The sequence below is a fragment of the Schistocerca cancellata genome, chromosome 3, assembly GCF_023864275.1.
Source record: "Schistocerca cancellata isolate TAMUIC-IGC-003103 chromosome 3, iqSchCanc2.1, whole genome shotgun sequence".
Classification (NCBI taxonomy): Eukaryota; Metazoa; Arthropoda; class Insecta; order Orthoptera; family Acrididae; genus Schistocerca; species Schistocerca cancellata.
Window position 1 is genome coordinate 48,342,042 of NC_064628.1, and position 21,250 is coordinate 48,363,291.

General features: G+C 39.2%; 1 protein-coding gene across 4 annotated transcripts in view; it reads left to right on the plus strand.

Moving 5' to 3' along the window:
* LOC126176927 (centrin-2-like) overlaps positions 1-21,250 on the plus strand; it is a 160,843-nt gene that overhangs the window by 26,777 nt on the left and 112,816 nt on the right. For all 4 annotated transcript variants that reach the window (XM_049924118.1, XM_049924117.1, XM_049924116.1 and 1 more), the window contains exon 2: positions 4,424-4,573. In XM_049924118.1, the coding sequence (XP_049780075.1) occupies positions 4,424-4,573 (150 nt within the window). The remainder of the gene's footprint in view (positions 1-4,423; positions 4,574-21,250) is intronic.

Sequence of the window (21,250 nt, forward strand, 5' to 3'; positions counted from 1 at the left end):
GTCAGACTACTTATTACTTCCTTCCACATACATCTTATAAAATGACCCCAATGAGAAATTAGAGCTAATACAGATGCTTACTGATGATCTTCTCTAACATGCCATTTGCAAGTGGAACAGGGAAGGTGGAGATCAGTTGGTGGTGTCAGAAGTACCCTCCACCACACACCATTAGATGGCTTGCGAAGCATGATGTAGATGAGAAAGGCCCGTGAATATAATTTATTACTGCTACATAACACACGTCATCAGGCTGTAGATATTTAGTGCTACCCACGCAAAGCCAGGGCAGAACACTAGTGAATGAATAAATACATACAGATTTTAAACCAACAGTTGGCCTCATTAAGTGAGAAACAGTAACCAATCAAAAACTTTGTCCAACTCTGCATTTTGCCAGCAGTGTAACAGTACCACACTGTCTGAACTTGTGTGGCTGCCTATCGATATACGGCAATTGTCTCTTGTCACTTTTCTTCTTTCTCTTTTTTATTTTATTTATTTTTTAATTCTTTGCTTTATTTGTTTCACACTCAGTATGCTGCTGTTGTGGTCTTCAGTTTGAAGATTGGATTGATGCAGCTCTTCGTGCTAGTCTGTCCTTTGTAAGACTCTTAAACCTCTTCATACGTGCTTAACTACTGCAACTTACATCAATTTGCATCTGCATGTTGTATTCAGGCATTGGTCTCCCTCTACAGGTTTCACCTCCACACTCTTCTTATTTTCTAATCTAATCCTTACAAAACTAATGATCCCCAGATGTCTCAGGTTGTACCCAACACTAATCCCTTCTTTTAGTCAAGTTGTGCCATAGATTTATTTTTTTCCCAGTTCTGTTCAATACCTCATCATTAATTATTTGATCCACCCTTCTAATTTTCAACATTCTTATGTAGCACCATATTTCAAAAGCTTCTGTTCTCTTGCCTGAACTGTTTATTGTCCACATTTTACCTCTGTACAATGTTACACTCCATATAAATACCTCCAAAAAAGACTTCCTAATGTTTAAATTTGTACTGAAATTTCTGGTTGAAAATTACAAATTATTTAGGAATAAGGGAGATGACTCACTATAAGGCTGAAGCGCTGTGTCACCGTTAGGCACACAAACAAAAGGTGTGTAGCTTGGCTAGCTTTCCGAATGCACTTACTTCTTGTATCCATAGGAAAAACACACACACACACACACACACACACACACACACACACACACACACACATACACACACACTGTTTGGGGGTGGGGGAGGAGCAGGTAACTTGCGAGCTCCCACCCAATTGTGTGTGTGTGTGTGTGTGTGTGTGTGTGTGTGTGTGTGTGTGTGTGTGTGTTTGTACCCCAGTACATTCACCGTGGTCGAGTGAAGAGCTGACAGTAGACTGAGCACAATGTAGGGAGATAGGCATGTACATGTGAGTATGTTTTTCCTACTGCTATAAAAAAGGCCATGAATTCTCAAAGCTAGCAAGCTCCATACCTTTTGTTTGTGTGTCTATCGATGACTCAGTGCTTCTGCCTTTCGGTGAGTTGTCTCCTTTATTCCCAAATAATTCGTGATGTTTAAATTTGTATTATATTATGTTAACAAATTCCTCTTTTTCTTAAATGTTTCCCTTGCTATTGCCAGTCTGCATTTTATTTCATCTCTACTTTGGCCATTGTCAGTTATTTTACTGTCCAAATTGTAAAACTCATTGACTGCTATTAGCATCTCATTTCCTAATCTAACTTCTGTAAGCATTGCCTGATTGAATTTCTACATTCCATTATGCTGGTTTTACTTTTGTTGAATTTCATCTTATAACCTCTTTTCAAGACAATATCCATTCCATTCAACTGTTCTTTTGAGGCCTATGTCATCTCTGACAGTAAGAATATCATCAGGAAACCAAAGACTTTATTTCTTCCTTAATTGAATGTCACTATGCCATGAAACAAGTTCCTTGGTCTTGTAGTATTTCAGGTGTGAGTTACATATTGTGATCTGGTGCACAATCTTTTTTTTAATTTCATAAATTAGTAAAATATGAATCCTTCGTAAAATACTTATCCTACTGTATGTTTAACTGAGACATTATTTTTCTTTTTATTTCATAAATAGAATACCTATCTTGCAATAATTTTATTGTAAAAGATTGTAACTTTGTGATCATAATGAGTGTTATTGTGGCTCAGCGGAAAGTCTCAGATTGCAAATCCAGAGGTCTGTGTTTCAGTCACCAGTCAATCCTAAGGGTTTTTTTTCTTAAAAACAAAATACAGGATGGAATTGCTGACCAGTATTTACATTCAGGAGAAGGAATATTTAGTACTGCGAATAGATACATGTAAAAGTACATACAATATCGTAGTTTTCAGAACTCTTAGTTCCTTCCTCAAGGAGGATATGTGGATAGTCTGGGGATTCTTAAAATGTAAAAAGCAGCTCACTCCCCCCTCAGTATGAAAGGGACCCATCTGGTGTGAGGATAAAGGAGACAAACATGAAGGGAGAGACGCACTAGAGACAGTCGGAAGTCAAAAATGGTACATAGATGATGATGATGACGAAGGCAGAACTACACAGCTCGTAAGTACACTAACCTGCAAGTTTACTAATGTTTATAAAAACCATCTCTGAGCAATTAGATCTTGTAAAAGAAGTAAATCTTTCGTAAAAATACCATTACCGATATGACAACAAAAATATTTCTTTTCTTTCCCAGTGCAGCAAATGAATAACATAAACAAAACTGGGTCCAACTAAGAACGCTTGTAATCTGCCATCTGAAGATGGATTTGTAAAGATAAATCCGAAACCGGTCATGGTCTGAAGATAATAAACCTTTCTAAACCATACATGTGGCTGGTAGCTGTTTTTTATATAAATTATAAACCTTAAGTACAACAGCCACGTTTCTCAACATGTCGACTTTCGACAAAATAGCGACTTGAGGGTGTGCTGGAGTGCAGGTTCCCATATCCAGATTTCATGAAACCTATACAGGGTGGAAGAACCCAAATATGCCTGTGTGGTGCATCAGGTGGTCAGGTCTCTTGAGTCATGGTGAGCAGCATTTTCAGCAATTAGGTACTATGTGTCCCCAACCAAGGTGGACAATTCTTCAGTATCCATGTATGCCCTCTCCCAGTCTAGCATCATTCCTGTATGAAATGCTACACAGTGGACACAAGTTAGTTGATAAAATAAAACGATTGGTTTTTCAAGTTGCTCTGTTTTTAATATCATAGCATTTACCAGTAATGAGAGTGGAGTAACTGGTGGGTGCACGTGGTAAGTGTTATAGTGGGAACAACTGCAGGGGTAGGAACCTTGTGGCTTGAGAATGTCACATGGTTTAGACTAGGATGCTATGGAGGTTAAGAGGATCACAGTAGGTGCTATGGGGACGATATCAGGAACAGAGGATCTCATTTCATGACTTCATTTGAAAAATTAATATCCACAGTGGAGTAATTTATTGCAGTATCTGAGGTATGGGCAGTAGTGTGTAACAAGGAGGATGCATCTGGGTTTTTTGGATGTGGAAGCTGTAATAGTTGGAGGGTGAGAGGTGGATATAGCATGGGAGATTTGTTTCTGAATGAGATCTATGGGGTTATTCTGGGAGAGGAAAACCTGGGAGATGTTCTTGGTGTAAGTGTTGAGGGGTTTAGCGATGGGGCAAAATGTTAGCCATGGATTCCAAGACTGTGAGGATGGGAGCATTTGCTGTGGAACAGCTGGTGCCATCAGAAGGTAAGTATTGTTTTATATTGATTAATTTTATATGAACTAAGTTTTGCAAGTGATCTTTGTTGCGATGGAATCAGCACAAAACAAAGGTTGCTTTGGATTTGGAAAAGTACCAGGTGAGTTTCAATTGTGTTAAGAACTTGAGTTGTTGCAGGAAGTGGGGAAGTTCATCTTCATCATGAGTCCAGACTTCAAAAATATCATCAGTAGATCTGCTTCAAGGAACAGTTATGAATTTTAATATGTCAAACAGCTGCTGTGCCTCATACTCCACTCATTCAATTACAGCAGTAGTGGAGACTTTGTCATCAGGGAGGATAGTATGAAGTTCAGATCATATGAACTGTTTCTTGATCAGCTTATCAATGCACTGAGTCCATAATGCTTTTTCAATGACAGGATTTGTTCTATTATTTGTACCTTTTTTCCCCTTTAGTCAGTGATTTATAAATGTGAAAAATGCCAAGTTTCTTCATGATTCACAGTCAGTACCAAACTGTAGGTTCCCTTTTAATTTGTTGGTCCATGCCTAGTAAAGAAGTGCAGTTTTTAAATCAATCTTCAGGTTGAAGACAGTTTTACCCATATTTAACATCAACCTATATACCAGAAACTTTATTTTACATGAACGTTTCTTGATTAACTGTTAATAATTAATTTTCACAAAAATATTTCTGCAGACTTCTTCTGAGAAAACATTGAAGTCTCTTTCCAATAAGAGATCAAGAACTACATTTGAGCTAACAAAGGAACAGAAGGCAGATATGCTGGAAGCATTCCACTTGTTTGACACTAAGGGCACAGGAAAGATTGCAACAAAAGAGCTTAAGGTACGTCTGAAAAATTAGAGAACAAACAATTGTGTGTATTACTTTGTAATTAGTGTCTCGTTTTCTTTAATTATAGAATATCTGCATATCCTTAACCCCATCCAGATCATGTTATAGACCTCTGATTATTAGTTTTTTTTTCTGTTTATCGAGATGCCTAGTAGATAGCTTTACTGTGTGTGTGTGTGTGTGTGTGTGTGTGTGTGTGTGTGTGTGTTTGTGTTTCGGAAGTTGCGAGTTAGTACTACTATCAAAGAACATAAAGCTCACCATGTTGGTGGCAGTCAATAAGTCACATGAGCCTCTGGGGTCGTGCCAAATAGTGAGCATCTCAGGGAGCTTAGTCTATGTTGGGCTGGTGAGTGACACTAGTTCTCTGTAACCATATGCTTTTAGTGACCACCGTGCAATGTGCCAGTGGAATGTTGTGTGTCATATGGAATAGAGGCCATATGTTAACCTTCCAAAAATGTGAGGGCATTACAAACCTCTATTAAAGACCCTTAGCATGACAATGTGCTACATGTCAGTGGTGTGGATAGTTGTTGAGGCAATACAGTTATCAATGAGGAACCTGTCGTGGCTCAGTTTTATAAGGTGGTTTGTATCAGTGGATTTCTATATACCTAGCTCCTCATGAGAACAACATTGCTTCCACAAATCACACCCAGTGTTTTGTGTGGGCCGCTGTGCAGTGAAAACGCCCATCTAACAGAGAGAACTGGAGGGTAGTCCTTCTGATCAAGCATGTTTTAAAGTAAAAGCATTTTGTTGTAACAAGGCACAGCTGTTGTGTCAAAATCTTTCTTTTGTCATAAGAAGAGAAGAATGTACCTTCTGCATCCAAAAAAATCTCAGAGATTTGGCGAGGACCCTGAAATCTGTTTAGAAAGCATGGTCACATCATAAACGGTTTTGTCAATAAACTAAGGGCTCGCCATCTAAGCAGTTCAGACCATTTAGCTAGCTATGATATAGTATCACCTTTCACAAATGTCAATCTTGCAGAATCTTTTTATTAACAGGTAATAAAGTTCTGGTGGACATAACTCTTTGTTGCACTAGACTCTTTCTTCAGCCTTTCTTAGTTTCAGCCAAGGATTTTTTGAGCAGACTGACAGGGTCACTACACGTGGCCCATTTGCTCCCCTGATGAGATTGCTAGAATCAGCAGCCCTTAAACCAACTGTATTTTGGAGGTATGTAAATGATACTTTTATAGTGTGGGCTCATGGAGAAGATGAATGAACAGAGTTCTTACATCATCTCAGTTACATTCATTAGAAAATTAAATTCACTAGGGAAATAGAGAAAGTTGATTGTCTACCTTTCCTGGACATTTTGGCTGTATGGCACATTTATTTTTATGTAAGCCCATTCGTACTGATTAGTATTTACTTGCATTGGGTTGTCATAACCCATAGCAAACTATGAGTATGTGTGTGTTTAAGACAGTTGCCCAAAGAACTCAACAGTCTCATTCTCAAACGCAGATTGTTTGTCAGAAGAACTGGTCCACTTAAAGGCATTGTTCCAAGAAAATGGACATTCTACTGGGTAGATTAACAGGGAACTGTGTATAAGTACATGGTGAAAGACCCCCGGGGATATCGTAAAACTGAGATTTATTAACACTTAGGAGCTGACGCCCCTAAAAATAAGGGTGCGCCTGACCAGCCCAAAAATCGATAATTTTACAGGCGCGTGTGCTCGATCTTCCCCTTCATTCCTTTACGTGTTCTTAGGGCTCCCAGTGGTCTGTGAGGCACGGCAGAGGCTATAGTTGAAGTATTTGACACTAGATGGTGCGGGATGGACAAAAGAGCAGCACTCCTTTTTTTTTTGTGAGGCTTTGCAAGAATATTCTGTCGTGCGCACACTCAGTTGCGTTGTCATGGCGAAGCGTGGTTTGACGGATGATGAAATCGCTCGTGAGTTATCGTGCGAGTTTGAAGAAAGTGCTGTTGATTTTTCAGAGGATGATGATTTGCTTGATTCTGATAATGACATAGACTATATTCTAGAAGAAGGCTCTGAGTCTTCAGGTAAGGAATGCAGATAACAAAATACACAATATTTTTATTCAGATTTCAATTGAAAGAGCTTTCAATATATAACTACTGTAGTAAGTGATTTTATTTGCAAGTACTACTTTTATGGTAGATTCAGATGAGGAGAGCGAGCGTCCAAGTTCTTCAGAAGCATGTATTGTCACGGTTCCTGATGATACCACACCTGAAGTGCGTGGGCGACCAAGGGTGAGTGTGAGACCGAGAACTTTGCACCATACCGATTCTGAGGAAGGCTGGACGACTACTGATCATGTGCCAAATATCTATACATTCTCAGGACACTCTGGGAAGTGCAACCTTACCAGTTTATACCAGAACAGCACACCTTTACACTTCTTTTTGTGTTCACTTGCAGACAGTATGGTGAATCATATAAAGCAGCAAACTAATGTGTATTCACAACAAAGCATAAGGAAATTACAAAGTACAAATTCCCTTTCCCCTACCGGCTCGCTATCAAAGTGGAGAGGAATTACTCTCATAGAAATAAGAAAGTTTCTGGCAATTGTAGTCCATATGTGTGTAAGCGTGAGACCCCACATACGAGAGCACTGGTCTAAGAATCCTGTTGCGTCATGTAATTTCTGTCCAACAGGGTGTATACGACCCGGACATCCCGGATACCCGGGAAAAACCCGGGCATTTTTTCGTCCGGGAGAAAACCGGGAAAAACCCGGGAATTTTTTAGAATTCCGGGAATTTTTCATTGTTTTAGTTACCAGTTAAATTTTTGTGATTTTGACTGGTAAGAACCAATACTCTAACGAAGGATATTACTGTATCCCGCTTCTGCAGAATAATACTGCAGCAACAAAACATGAACGAGAGAAAAAAAAAAAAAACTAAAATAAAACTTAAGTCGCAAAGGAAATGCGCCATATACAACAACAAAACACAGTGCTCATACAAGCGTCTGCCAACCAAATTGTGTAAAAGGCTTTAGGAATATTATGCAGTGCTTCCTAACAACAAATTGCCTCTGATGAGCGTGACGTGACAGCTGTTTAAATTAGATTCATTTGAGCAGTTGCGGGCGGGCTCTTGCGCGTGTGCAGTTGAGTCGCGTATGAGTAGTACCTTCTCCCACTTCTGGTTACAAATGTGCGGCTGGGCCCCACTACCTAAATTGCTCCGGTTCGTAAATATCGTAGATCCGGACCTGATGCACAGAGCAGTCTGAGTTGTAGTGGGGAGCTGAGTAGTCTCCAGTGATTTTGCTGTTTGCTCTTCGTTTATTGCTCTCACATTAAATGAAAACAGAACAGATTTCTGTGGCCGGGAGCTACCAAATGAATTAAAATACGTTCGCATAATTATGGAAGGCTAAAATATGTTGTTAGTTTCAGTTTTTTTTTCCACCTTTCTGACAGTCAAGCATTAATCGCCTTGCAGAACAATGAAGTTAATTTTGACCGTTTGCTAAAGAGATTTGGCTTTTATTGAACTTTTGCGCCGAGGCAGTGAATTTCTTTGAAACGAAGTGTTTAATTTCACAGTGTTGGCTGCACTCTGTTCGCTGCATTTCAAATGCACCTTTTCCATCTTCTAGTTCGTATGGCATTATGCCATAATAAAGAACCAAACATGAAATACAATACTGGACTCAAGAAAATTTACATCCAAATCTGGACACAGGATTGTGCACTTTAAGCCGAATTATGCATTTTAGTATGGTTCACGAAATTCCGATGCTCTTGAAGTGTCCTTTGATGTCTTGTTTCTTTTATGACATAATACAAGATCTTTTTATGTTTTACACGTAGGCTATGAACATGCGGGCTTCCTGCGTCATCGTAGCTGCGCAGGTGCAGTGACGCCTGTTATCTGGCGCTCTGTGGCAACTGCTCAAACGAACCAATTTCTAACAGGTCACGGGAAAATATTGTGAATGGTGGTTTGAAAAGTGTTACTTTCAAAGTAAATTTCCTTTTACGCAAGATGAACTACCATATGTGCGAGAATGTACGATGAATTTCTTAAATCACAGAGCGTTTGACTCTCATTTAAAAATCAACTCTTTGAGGACGACCATCTAGAAGAATTTCGAGCCTAGAAGATCAGACATTTACGTCTTTATTAAATATTTTACTGGCACATTTGTGTGATGTATCTCAAAGTGTAACACGCGCAAAAAGATCAGCATTATATGTGGGAGCTTAGCTTCTCTTGCAGCTTATTAATCTTCGAGACCAATATTATTTGTGAAAGCTTTGTCTTTCTTGTAGCAACACTATGTATATTAATTTAAACCATTAACTTTTCTTTTTTGTGCGTTCGCGCTACTTACAAGTAATCTTGCTATTGGTTGACTACATCACGTGTCCTATGCTGTCATCAGCTGGCGAGATCACGTGACATGAGGTATGACTAGCTTACAAAAGCGCGTCGCAATCTCGATTTCATTGCTTCGGAAAGTAACATGCAGTGTTTGGTGGAAATCGAATTTATACCTCCGTAACATGAAAAAATGCAGTGTACATGTTGCTGCACATCAAAGATCTTTCCAAAACGTGTTTTTTTCCCCCCTGGGTTTCGTTTTCTAAGTGCCGGCAAATTCTACGTCTGTGTAGAAAACCATAAACATTCTAAGGGCTGATAAGTTTAACTGCGCCGAGGAAAAGTATATTGTCACTTAAGACGGAAAAAGTGTATTTTCACCCGGGAGAAAGTGTATTTTCAACCGGGAAATCTGGGAAAAATCCGGGAATTTTTTTTCCTTGTCCATGTATACACCCTGGTCCAAACATCCTGAGCCGTGACAGGTTTATTTCTATTTTGAGAAACTTTCACATCAGTGACAATTCAGTTGCTAAGAAAAAAGGAGAAGGTGGCTATGACTCACTGCACAAGGTGAGACCCCTCCTGGATATGGTGTCTGCTAATTTCCAGTGAGCATATACACCCTCTCAAAACATTACAATTGATGGAACATGTGCAGATTTTGTGGTCATGTGTATTTCAAACAGTACATGCCACATAAGCCAAATAAATGTGGTATAAAACTGTACATGTTGTCAGAGACAGGTTATGTCTGGAATTTTTCTGTTTATGCGGGTGAGAAGTCTGACACAGTGACACCCATAAAGACATTGCTTGGGAATCTGTCAGGAAAAGGTTTAACTTTGTTTACAGACAGATTGTACACCAGTCCAGTCCTTGCTTGATTTGATTTGCTTTCGTGTTCCATAGGTCCAATTGTGTTGGGTTCACGAGGACGTGGAACGAGTCAGTTTTTTACAAATACAATACAATTCAGAACTGGAAGCTGCTCTTGTGGGAACTCCAAGAAAATCTAGACAGGGATTACCTTTTGCTGTAAAAGATCAGAAACTTCAGCAAAGTGAACTAATTTTTAGGCATAAAGGAAATATCTTGGCATTCTGTTGGAAGGACAAAAGAAATGTGCACATGATAAGTACAAGGCACACTGCTGAAATTGTGATGTATATTGATAAGAGAGGCAGAGAGAAGTCAAAATCAGCTTGTGTGGTGGACTATAATAAAACCAAGTTCGGTGTCGACTTATCAGACCAAAGACTATCATACGGGGCTTTTGAGCATCGAACTGTGAAGTGGTGGAGAAGTCATTCCACATAATACTAATGGTGATAGTAAATTCAAGTATATTGTACAACAAGGTAACTTCAAGATGCCTCAGAACATCACAGTTTATGACAACTATCTGTGCAGGTCTTGCAGACAGCAGAGATCTGGAACCCTAACCTGATACCTCGGGACTCTCCAGACTATCAACTGGAAACCATTTTCTGGAAAAGATTGAGACAGAAATAGGCAAGAAACAGAAGCAAAAACAATGTGTAGTGTGTTCTCTGAGAGGCAAAAAGCTTACTGGGAAAGTGTGATGCAAAGACACAAGCTACCAGTGTAGTGAATACAAAGTGGCATTGTGCAAACTATTGTGTTTCAAAGTTTATCATACAAAGACCAAAAGTGCATCTTAAAATAAAGCCAAAGGAGCTTACTGTATATAAAACAAGCAGTATAAATAATTATTAAAATTCTTGTTTAAAATAATGTAGTGTTCCTTCTGAGCATTAAGTGCATATATCTTTGACCAATTTTTTCCTCTTTTCAAAAACAATGCTGTAATTGAAAGTTTCATGAAAACAAATATTAATTAAAAGAACAAAGTATTATACATAGCTTCAAACTAGAAAGTTCAGGCTCTTCAATAAGGGTAATGTCATTACTATAACAAAAACAATTTAAGAGCTGTAGTAAATTAAAATATGCTAAAAACAGCTAGGCCTTGTGGTAGAGCTTCATGTGCTGTGGCTCAGGGCCCACAGTGTTAAAAATAAATCACCAATCAATCATAAGCATTGGCAAAGACGTTAAATATGATAGCGTGGGGGGAAAAAAAAACATGATTTTTGTTTTTACACTCTCTTGTATGTAGAAGTTCTGTTAAGTAGTGTCGTGCGGAGGATGATGGGCTACAAGTATTTTGTATCACACATGTTTGGAATAAGAAAGAAATAAGAAATTTTGATACCAGTATTAAGTATTTCTTATTGAAGTGAAGTGAAACCAAGTAAAGAGGATTTTCTTAATTATGACAAGCACTGGTGTACTTGGAGTCCGCTGCCTGCAGCTACAATTGAAGAAGTAAGAAATGAAGTCTGAAAGCCTAAAAAATTCATATAAGCACAGAACATTTCTAATAATGCAATCATGTTATATCAATTTAAAAAGTGTTTTCATATGCATATGTAATAATATTTAGTAGTAATTATTTATTTATTCTTTTTTTATTGCAACACAACTGTCAGTTAAAGCCAAAAACCAGGAAGTGAGTAAAGAGGAGAACATGCTGGTAAAATTCCTAAATTTTCTCCCCTTTGTTGGCATTTCTACCTGTTGGAGATTTTAATGCATGTAATATGCTATGGGGGCCTACATCTACCTGCCCTAGTGGTTGAGTAATTGAAAGCCTCATTGTGCAAGAAGAGTATGTCTTCTTAATTCTGGTAGAAAGACCTTAGTTTCTGCTTTCCTGCTCTTGGAGATGCTGCATAATGGGAAGTGCTCAGAGATAAGCATTCCAGTGATCACTTCCCATCTGGACCTACCTCTCACATGGAACAATCTCTGAAAGGAAGGCACCATGATGGATGTTTAGCTGAGCAAACTGGATGCTGTATAGCCAACTGGCTGTTTGAACACTGAGACAGCATCCAGAACTGGGTTTATTGCATTACAAGAGTGATCCACTATGCCACCTATGCATATATCCTGAAGTTCTCAGGCCAAATTCACAGCCATAAAGTCCCATAGCGGAATTGTTACTCCACAACAAGGGCCAGATGCACAGCCTTATGATGGCTGAAATGGCAATCACCTGCTGTAAAACTCACAACCTCCATGAGGAGGATATTTAGCAAACATGTCAGGCCACCGATAACTGCTGTTCTGAAGTAAGAGTGTTTCCGACATATACCTGGAGAAATCGCATAGGCAACTGAAGCACTTCAGTTTGACCACTGCCACTGCAAACCAGGATCCAACTTTCCACTGTCATCGTCCATTAATTTAGAAGGATGGTTGGAATCGATGCCAACAACACAAAGGAATACAAGTACCCCTTTTTCTTTTCTGTGTGGTGAGTTAGAATGTGTGTTGTCCAAGATCAAGAAGAATGCGCCAGGTTAAGTCTGAATTCACTACAGTATGTTACAGCACCTCAAAAGAAAGCAAACTAAATCATCTTATTTCTTTTTAATAAAATCTGGCTGACTGGAGAGTTTCCCGACTCATGGGGTGATGTAAATTTTGTACTACTCTTGAAATCAGGAAAAGACCAGTGTGTGGAACTCACTGGCTGTCTTGGAAAGACTCTATAATGCATGGTCAATCAACATTTGACCTGTATCCTAGAAGAGCAGAAACTACTTAATTGGTTTGACTGTGGGTTTAGGAGGTATCTTTCAACGCTCCACAACCTGACCCTTGTGGAAGCAGGAGTACAACAATCTCTCCTTTGCTGACAACACCTCATAGATATATTATTAGATTTTGAGAGGGACCATGACACTACTTTGAAGCATAACATAATCTGACAACTCCAAAAATGGGGTTTCTGAGGATGCCTACCCACTCCGTACTTTCCAGAAGGTCGTTTGGTTATCAATTCAGTGATGCTCTCTCAGAGCAAATTGAGAATAGTTTCCCTCAGGGACATGTTTTAAGTGTGACTCAATTTGCTATAGCAACAAATGGCATTATGTCTACAGTTAAGTCTCTCTTTCAATGTCTGATGTGTGCAGGTGAGTTTGCCATAGTCTACTCCTGTTCCAACATTGCAAGAAATATTCATTAGCTGTGATTAACAAAAAGACAGTTGAAGGGGTGGACATACAGCACAGGTTTTAAATTTTCCTCAGATAAATATCTTTGTGTTTATTTTAATCATTTCTGTTACTCCTTTAAACTAACCATTCTTAAAATGAGGGACACTGTTCTCAAATTTAAAAGATCTTTAAGATTTCTGGGTCTAACATTTGATTAAAGGCTGACATATTTACTGCACCTAAAGAATATAAAGGCCTAAAGGCCGTGGTGGTTCCAGGATGGCTGGTAGAATTCAGCCAGCATATTATGGCCAACTGACTGGGAAGCACCTGATCAGCTCCCCATAGCATCAGGGATAGGGGCAGCTTGTAGCCTTCATCTAACAGAGGTGTGTCTACTAGCAGTAAGTTGGTGGCATATCTCATATAAACAATTTAGGAGACAATCTGCACAGTCCTCTTGAATTGTTTGCAGATGATGCTGTCATTTAGCATCATGTAAAGTCATCAGATGATCAAAATCAATTGCAAAATGATTTAGACAAGATATCCTTATGGTGCAAAGAGCGGTAATTGACTCTGAATCATGAAAATTGTGAAGGCATCCACATAAGCACTAAAAAAAATCTGCTAAATTTCAGTTACAGGGTGAATGATACAAATCTAAAGGCTGTAAATTCAACTAAATACTTAGGGATTACAGTTATGAATAACTTAAATTGGCACAATCACATAGATAATGTTGTGGGCAAAGCAAACCAAAGACTGAAATTTATTGGCGCACTTACAAAATGTAACCTCTACTGATGAGACTGTTTACAGTATGCCTGTCGACCCTCTTCTGGAATATTTCTGAGCGGTGTGGGATCTGCTCATTTTGTATAAATGTAAAATAGGGGAGAGAGTGCCATGGATATGATACACAAATTGGGATGGCACTCATTAAAACCAAGACTTTTTCACAGCATCAGGACATTCTCATGAAATTTCAATCAGCAACTTTCTCCTCAGAGTGTGAAAATAATTTGTTGTACCCACCTACCTAAGGAGAAATGATCATCATAATAAAATAAATTAGGGCTCTCATGGAAAGATTTAAGTGTTCATTTTTCCTGCACACTGTTCATGTGTGGAACAGTAGATAAGCAGCTTAAAGATGGTTTGATGAACCCTCTGCCAAGCACTTAATTGTTAATTGCTGAGAAATCAAATAAATGTATATGTAGATCAGGTCGAAAAGTGCTGTTGTGTACCTCTAGCTACAGGCACTGAGAGACATTGCATAGTTGGAACACATTGTATTTATGGTTGCTTGTTCCATCCCTCTTATGCAGGACATCATTCTTTTTCAAGTAGGCCAAGGAAGGGGCACGGTGCCAGGCTTGGACATATGGCATTACAGATTATCACAGTGACAATCTGGCACCTGCAGTTTTCTGTATTGGCTATAATCCAGCCCAGGCAATCATATTGAGTCTGGAAATATGGTAACTAGTCCTGCTGGAGCACGGTGGAGTTCTCATCACTTTAGCTCTGCCTTTTTGTAGCTTCATGTATCACACAGCTGTGACAGCCTCCCTTCAGCTTGGCCACAGATTACAATGCTAAATTAAAAAGCTGTGGCATAACACGCCTGCCCTCTTTGGAAGATCCGATCCATCTGATCTCAGATTGGTATTATTTCTGAAAATTACCTGAAAATATATTTTACATGTATGTACATTCCATTCTGATTTCTGGTAAGGTAACCCAGTTTGAACAACAGTGTCTAATGGCTGTCCAATGGCTGGTATTCTTAATGAGTAATTACTTATTAGGGTGATCCGTTTGGTCCATACTTGGTGTACAGCAAGCAGCAGGAACACTTAAGGGTGGAAGCACTGTCACGAGTAGTAAAGCACCAGTGGTTACAGGTGTCAGTGCAGCATCTTTTTAAGGATAGGAAAGACGGAAATAAATAAAGTTTTAAATTCTGCTTCAGCACCAACAGTTATTGGTTAAAAATTTTCAGTAATTCACAGAAATTTTGTTTCAACCCAATTTTATGTCAGTCAGTGTGAAATTCTAGATATCTTTATTGCCTCAAAATATCTGAGGACTGAGAAGTAAAATTTGTGAACTACATATCTGCATTGACAAGTCAGTCTTCAAATCCAGTTGACATAATCTGCCTCTGAGCATCATGTGACCATTAATATAGATCTGCTAAGTATTAAAGGATTTATAACATCTCACTTTTGTAGAGCAGAAATGGAGAAAGGAGCATTGCCACATTGATCAGGAATTGTCATACATCTAAGAGCATGGACATTCACACAGTTTGCCTAGAGCAATAAATATAAGCATGTTGAACAGAAGTGGGATTTCACACTAAATCTTTCAGAATAGTAAGTGTATACCAAGCTATAATGTTTTAAGCATAACACTGTTTGCTATAGCAACTAATGGGGTTATTTATTCATACTGTCCAAGGATTTTTTTGTCACCATTACAGCAGGTGCACCCCTTGAGCTGTTACTTTACTAAACATTACATCGTGTAATTGCTGGCTAATGAATTCCTCAATTCCCCAGTTATAGGTGATGGGGTACCCTATATGTCTTATGGCACACAGGTGATTGACTCCCAGTAGCAATTCTGCATTGTGTTGTGTTGTTGGTAACGGGCCATGAGGATTAAATAAGTCCTCAAATTCCAACAGTAATTCCTCCACTGCAAACCTTTCTGTTCCCTCTAAATATTCTACTTTCACACTTAATGCAGTTGCACTAGTGGCTTACTCATAGCAAAGATCCAAACTTATTCTGTCTAGCATCTAAATTGGTAACTAATAATCCCTTAGAGAAACTTACACTTCGATCCCAAAATTAACAATACCAGCAGGTGGTACTTGTTCACCATCTATTTCCAGTACATGTACAACACTTCTGAGCACAAAACACCACTCTTTATTTAGTTCGTCATTTTTTCCAGCAGTTCTACCACACATAAAACGTTTAAAGGTAATTCCATTCCCACATTCATTCAAAGTATTTATCCTGTACCATGTGATACTTTATCATGTGAATTGATCCTTAGTGATTTTGCATGCAGTTAACTGGTTTGTCCCTCATGAGAGACAAACCTCATGGCAGTCTGTCACTAACAGTCTTCTCCAGATGGAACAATGTTCCCTGAGATCTACCATGTGTTGTGCAGCCCTTTAGCTCTGCAGTCTTGCTCTCAGTGTCCCACTTTCCCACATCTCTGACACTGTGGTTGACAACACTCTCTTCAAATGTGACCTGAACATCCACAACAATAGCGTTTCATATGGACTCTTGTTACCATATCTGTTTCCTCCAGTGCCATTGTTGTGCCCATGGCATCAGGCAAGTCCTTAGGAGATTCAGTGCAGACCTCTCTTTACCCATGAGGTGGCAGTTCTTTTAGAAATGCATCTGTCACCCTTTGTTCCATTCCTTGCAGAATGATACTATTTGTCTTGTTGCTGTCTGTCAATTGACAGGTATCACCATCACCATAATCTTTTGTATTCTATCCAGGCCTACAAAATTCGCAACAGAACATTTTGTTACTGATGCCCCAATTAATTGTTTGCAATAGTATCTGCAGCTATTTTGCCTCTTATATCACTGTACTAGATCAGAGCCACCAGGTTAGCCAAGAGCACTAATGCGCTGCTACCTGGACTCAGGTGGCATGCTGGTCCTGGATTGAATCCGCCTGGCACATTAACAATGAGGGCCGGCCAGCCTGGATGTGGTTTTTAGGCGGTTTTCCACATCCCACTAGGTGAATACCAGGCTGGTTCCCACATCCAACCTCAGTTACACGACTCGCTGGGTGGTGACTCACAGGGTGGTGACAAGTAGGGCATCCTAACAACATTGCCAAAACCCATAGCAACACAGCCAACCCCGCATTGGAGTGGGACAAAGGCCCAAAAGGAAATAGTGATGATATCAGTGTACCAGATCATCACGGTGTCCACTAAAAGATTGGGCACTCTTTGGTTCTCATGGTGCACCACGCAAGTTTTTGCTTCCCCTCTCAACTGCAATTTGATCATTTGCAACTGTTCATCCATCCAAAATCCCAACTTTGCAGCTGTAAACAGGTTATCTATAAACAGTAGTGTATCCTTTGCTGTCTTGTCTGAAAAAGAATTAACTAAGCCACCAATAGTTGAATCTAGGGTGGAGCAGCTAAATTATTTGCTCTCAATTGAGCCACATGCTTTGACAAACACTGTATCTCTCCTGTGCAGTAACCCCTTGTGTTTTTTGTTCAGTCATTATGAAGACTTTATCTAGTACACAGAAAGAAAACACAACAAGAGAAACAAAATGGGCACAACAGAAAAAGGAGCCAACAGTAACACTACCGAAACATACAGCTGCTCATAGACATGTGCGTTCATGACGTGGCCTAACCTAATGCCCACACCTATGGCATGTAGAGCATGTCACTAAGGCCCGATTCCTTACAGGGAGCACTATGACCTAAGAAATTACAATGTGTGCATTCACATTACACGTGCACAAGAAGAAAAAAAATGAAAAACAGTTGCTGTGCTTACCCCAGTGTGCTGATGGTGCTGTATGCCATGGCTGTTGACGTTAGCACAAATCTACTGTCCACTTCTGATCTCAGTTGCAATGGGGGCAGAATGATTGGAGAGTTTATTTATACCACTGCAGGTTGTAATGACAAGGCAGAACGATTGGTGGGGCAGCAAGTACATAGAGACAGGTGGATGAGCACCATAAAATCATAAAATCATAAAATCAATAAATATAATTTGATTTATTCATGCACACAGTATAACAGTCAAAATGTTACCTCACTGGCGTCAGTGCCAAGGGATGGCTCTGATTACTGGAGAGTGCTGTAGATGTGGGAGCAGATGAGATGGGAGTGCCAGAAGAAAGGCTAATTTGAAACGAAAAGATAGAATTACAGGAAACTCATGGTATATTCTGAAATTATGGTATAAAGATGAGGTTTGCTCTGGGGAATGAGGCAAAGACTGACTGTCAGTCTAGGAGTTGCGATCTAAATAATGAGGAATAAGGAATGAGAGAGGTGGCAGTTCACGTCTGTGTGGCTGGTGGCCAGTCCTAATGAGCAGAAAACTTCAGAGGCTGATGGCATGAAGCTGCCTGCTCTGGGCAAAGGTTAGTCAGAAGAGATCTGCTCTATTCAAACGCTGAAACTGAGAGAGAGAAACAACAGCCCTCTGTGCCCCAGGACGCTCCAGCAACTGCACATTAGACATTCCTCCCATACACAGTATGGGCTAAATAGTGGCATGGAATTGCAAGTTTATTCAGTAAAGACAGTGGGAAAGTTGCATGATGCTGTATTCAGCAATTTTTACTGGATTGAACAGCCTTTGACCTAAAAGGGCAGGCAGGTAGAAACTGGTGAAGTTCTACTGGGAGAACATTTGAAACACATGGATTTTAACTTCAATTTTTTTAAAATAAATCCTTAAAATTTAGGGATTAATATCCTCAGACAGGCTGTCCACCCTGCACAGTGCAGCCTCAGGAGTCAACCAGTACACGAAGTTGCCATGCCAGGCAGTCGGGAGTGGTGGAACAGCTATGTGGTCAGCACCCAAGTGAGTGTAGCACCACATGAGGCCCAGGCAGGAGACCGGCACCGCAAATTGTGAAATCCAAGCGAGGTGGTCAGACTGAATAGTGCAGATACAGTCATGGAAATTCTGTTTGGGATGAGACTTCACAGGTTAGTAGTATTATCCACAATATCTCTAGTATCCATCCATAAAAGTTCTAAGTTGGACTAGCCAGAAGATTATGAGAAAAAGGCTTGCATAGTTTTATCTGCAGCTCATATACTGGTCAATTTGTACACTATAGCTGCAAAGTGAAGTGGCTGCACCTTTAGCAGACTGCTTTGCTACGCTGGCAACTCAGGTCTGATCCTACCTTCAGCTAAGTTTTTTAATTAATTTAAAAATTATAATAACTTTTAAATAAAGTTCATGACCTAAAATACTATCGACTAAATTTATGAAATGATGTTTACATCTAATTAACATAAAATATGAGTTACAATTAGAATTTTTTTTTAAATTTGAATAATTTCAAATGCATTTTAATGGAGGTAAATTAAAGATTTAATTAGCACTGCAACAAAATTTTGGGTAGTGTTTAATTTATATAAGAATTTTTCAATATCATCTTTGTGAATTTGAGTCTGCGACGGCTCACCTGAAGATGACTGGCAGGTGCCCAGTTGAAATATCGTGCGGAAGTATTGAACGACGACTGGCTGCAAGCCCGAAATTTGTTTGAACAATATCATCTTTATTTGTCAATGTTGTATTTTACATACAAGCGTCAGAATAATAATTATCATAAAAATATTGAAAACAAAAAATATTTTGACATCTTGCACAATGTTTGAAGGATGGTTGTTTATAGGAACAGTGGTTGTTTTTAAAAAAATACATCTGTTGGAAAACATACTCTGTTTACATTCATGAAAAGTTCACTTTCGTCACAAATCCTGGAAGAGTACCAGGCTTACTGGACCATCTCATTAAAAATTTGCAGTGATAGTAATGGTGCTCCATTGAATGTATTTTTATACAGTTTTTATGGCAATTTATCTCTCTATTATCTTCAATCAGATAAGCGCAATTTTGTATACACTTTATTAGATTTTCACACAATTGAGTATCGTGGTGGAATAATGAGAATATTATGAAAAGGACAGAATGGTACTCACCATACAGAGATGTTGAGTTGCTGACAGGCACACTAAAAAGCCTGCTAAACATGTGAGCTTTAGACCAACATGTTGTCTTCTGAAACAGAGAACATACACAATTCCGCAAGCACAACTCAAATACATGTGACCACTGTGATTTTTGTGTGTGTGTGTGTGTGTGTGTGTGTGTGTGTGTGTGTGTGTGTGTTGAATAGTGTCTGAAGAGAGGAGAATGGGGGTGGGGGGGGGGGGGGTGTAAATATAATATACAATGGAAAATGATTAAAAATTGCTGCTTCAATAATTAAAAACAATTTTGAAAGAAATTGGAAAGTACCCATATCCTGAGGAACTTTAGCTGGCATTAATATCAACAGACCTTCAATATTCAATATATTATTAGATTAAAATTTGTAAATTTACATACATCCTTTTCCTGTTACTGCTATTGTACATAGAGATTAGTATAACAATACTGGTTCCAGATTGCCCCTCCTCTGCTCACTCAAAGCCTTCTTGTTTGCTTCAATCCTCTTGATGCAGGCGTGGGCAAAATGATGAACAGAATATGAATGTACAAATAAACTTTGCTTTCTATAACACTTCTTTAATGTATGATTGGAATACACATTTTGTAACAATATTAACTCGACGGAACTTGTACTATGTCTGCCGGCTACCACTTATAGAGACAAACAGGTAAAGATAAATCAATTGAAGAGCATATCACTCCTTGTTTTGTTTGTATGCCAGTATTATCTATGTTCTTTGCAATTGCCCCCCACTTTGCACTGATGTAATATGGAGGTGCACAGTGCCTGAGCTTATTTCTTTTTTTATGGGTTGATAACTCTGGCCTGTATGGGCATATCCTTTATTTTTTGGCCATTGTAGATCGACAGGAACTGCAAAATGGCTAAGCAGGGATGGCTAGAGGACAAATGTAAGGATGTAGAGGCTTATCTCACTAGGGGTAAGATAGATACTGCCTACAGGAAAATTAAAGAGACCTTTGGAGGTAAGAGAACCACTTGTATGAACATCAAGAGCTCAGATGGAAACCCAGTTCTGAGCAAAGAAGGGAAAGCAGAAAAGTGGAAGGAGTATATAGAGGGTCTATACAAGGGCGATGTACTTGAGGACAATATTATGGAAATGGAAGAGGATGTAGATGAAGATGAAATGGGAGATACGATACTGCGTGAAGAGTTTGACAGAGCACTGAAAGACCTGAGTCGAAACAAGGCCCCGGGATTAGACAACATTCCATTGGAACTACTGACGGCCTTGGGAGAGCCAGTCCTGACAAAACTCTACCATCTGGTGAGCAAGATGTATGAAACAGGTGAAATACCCTCAGACTTCAAGAAGAATATAATAATTCCAATCCCAAAGAAAGCAGGTGCTGACAGATGTGAAAATTACCGAACAATCAGGTTAATAAGCCACAGCTGCAAAATACTAACACGAATTCTTTACAGACGAATGGAAAAACTAGTAGAAGCCGACCTCGGGGAAGATCAGTTTGGATTCCGTAGAAATAAAGG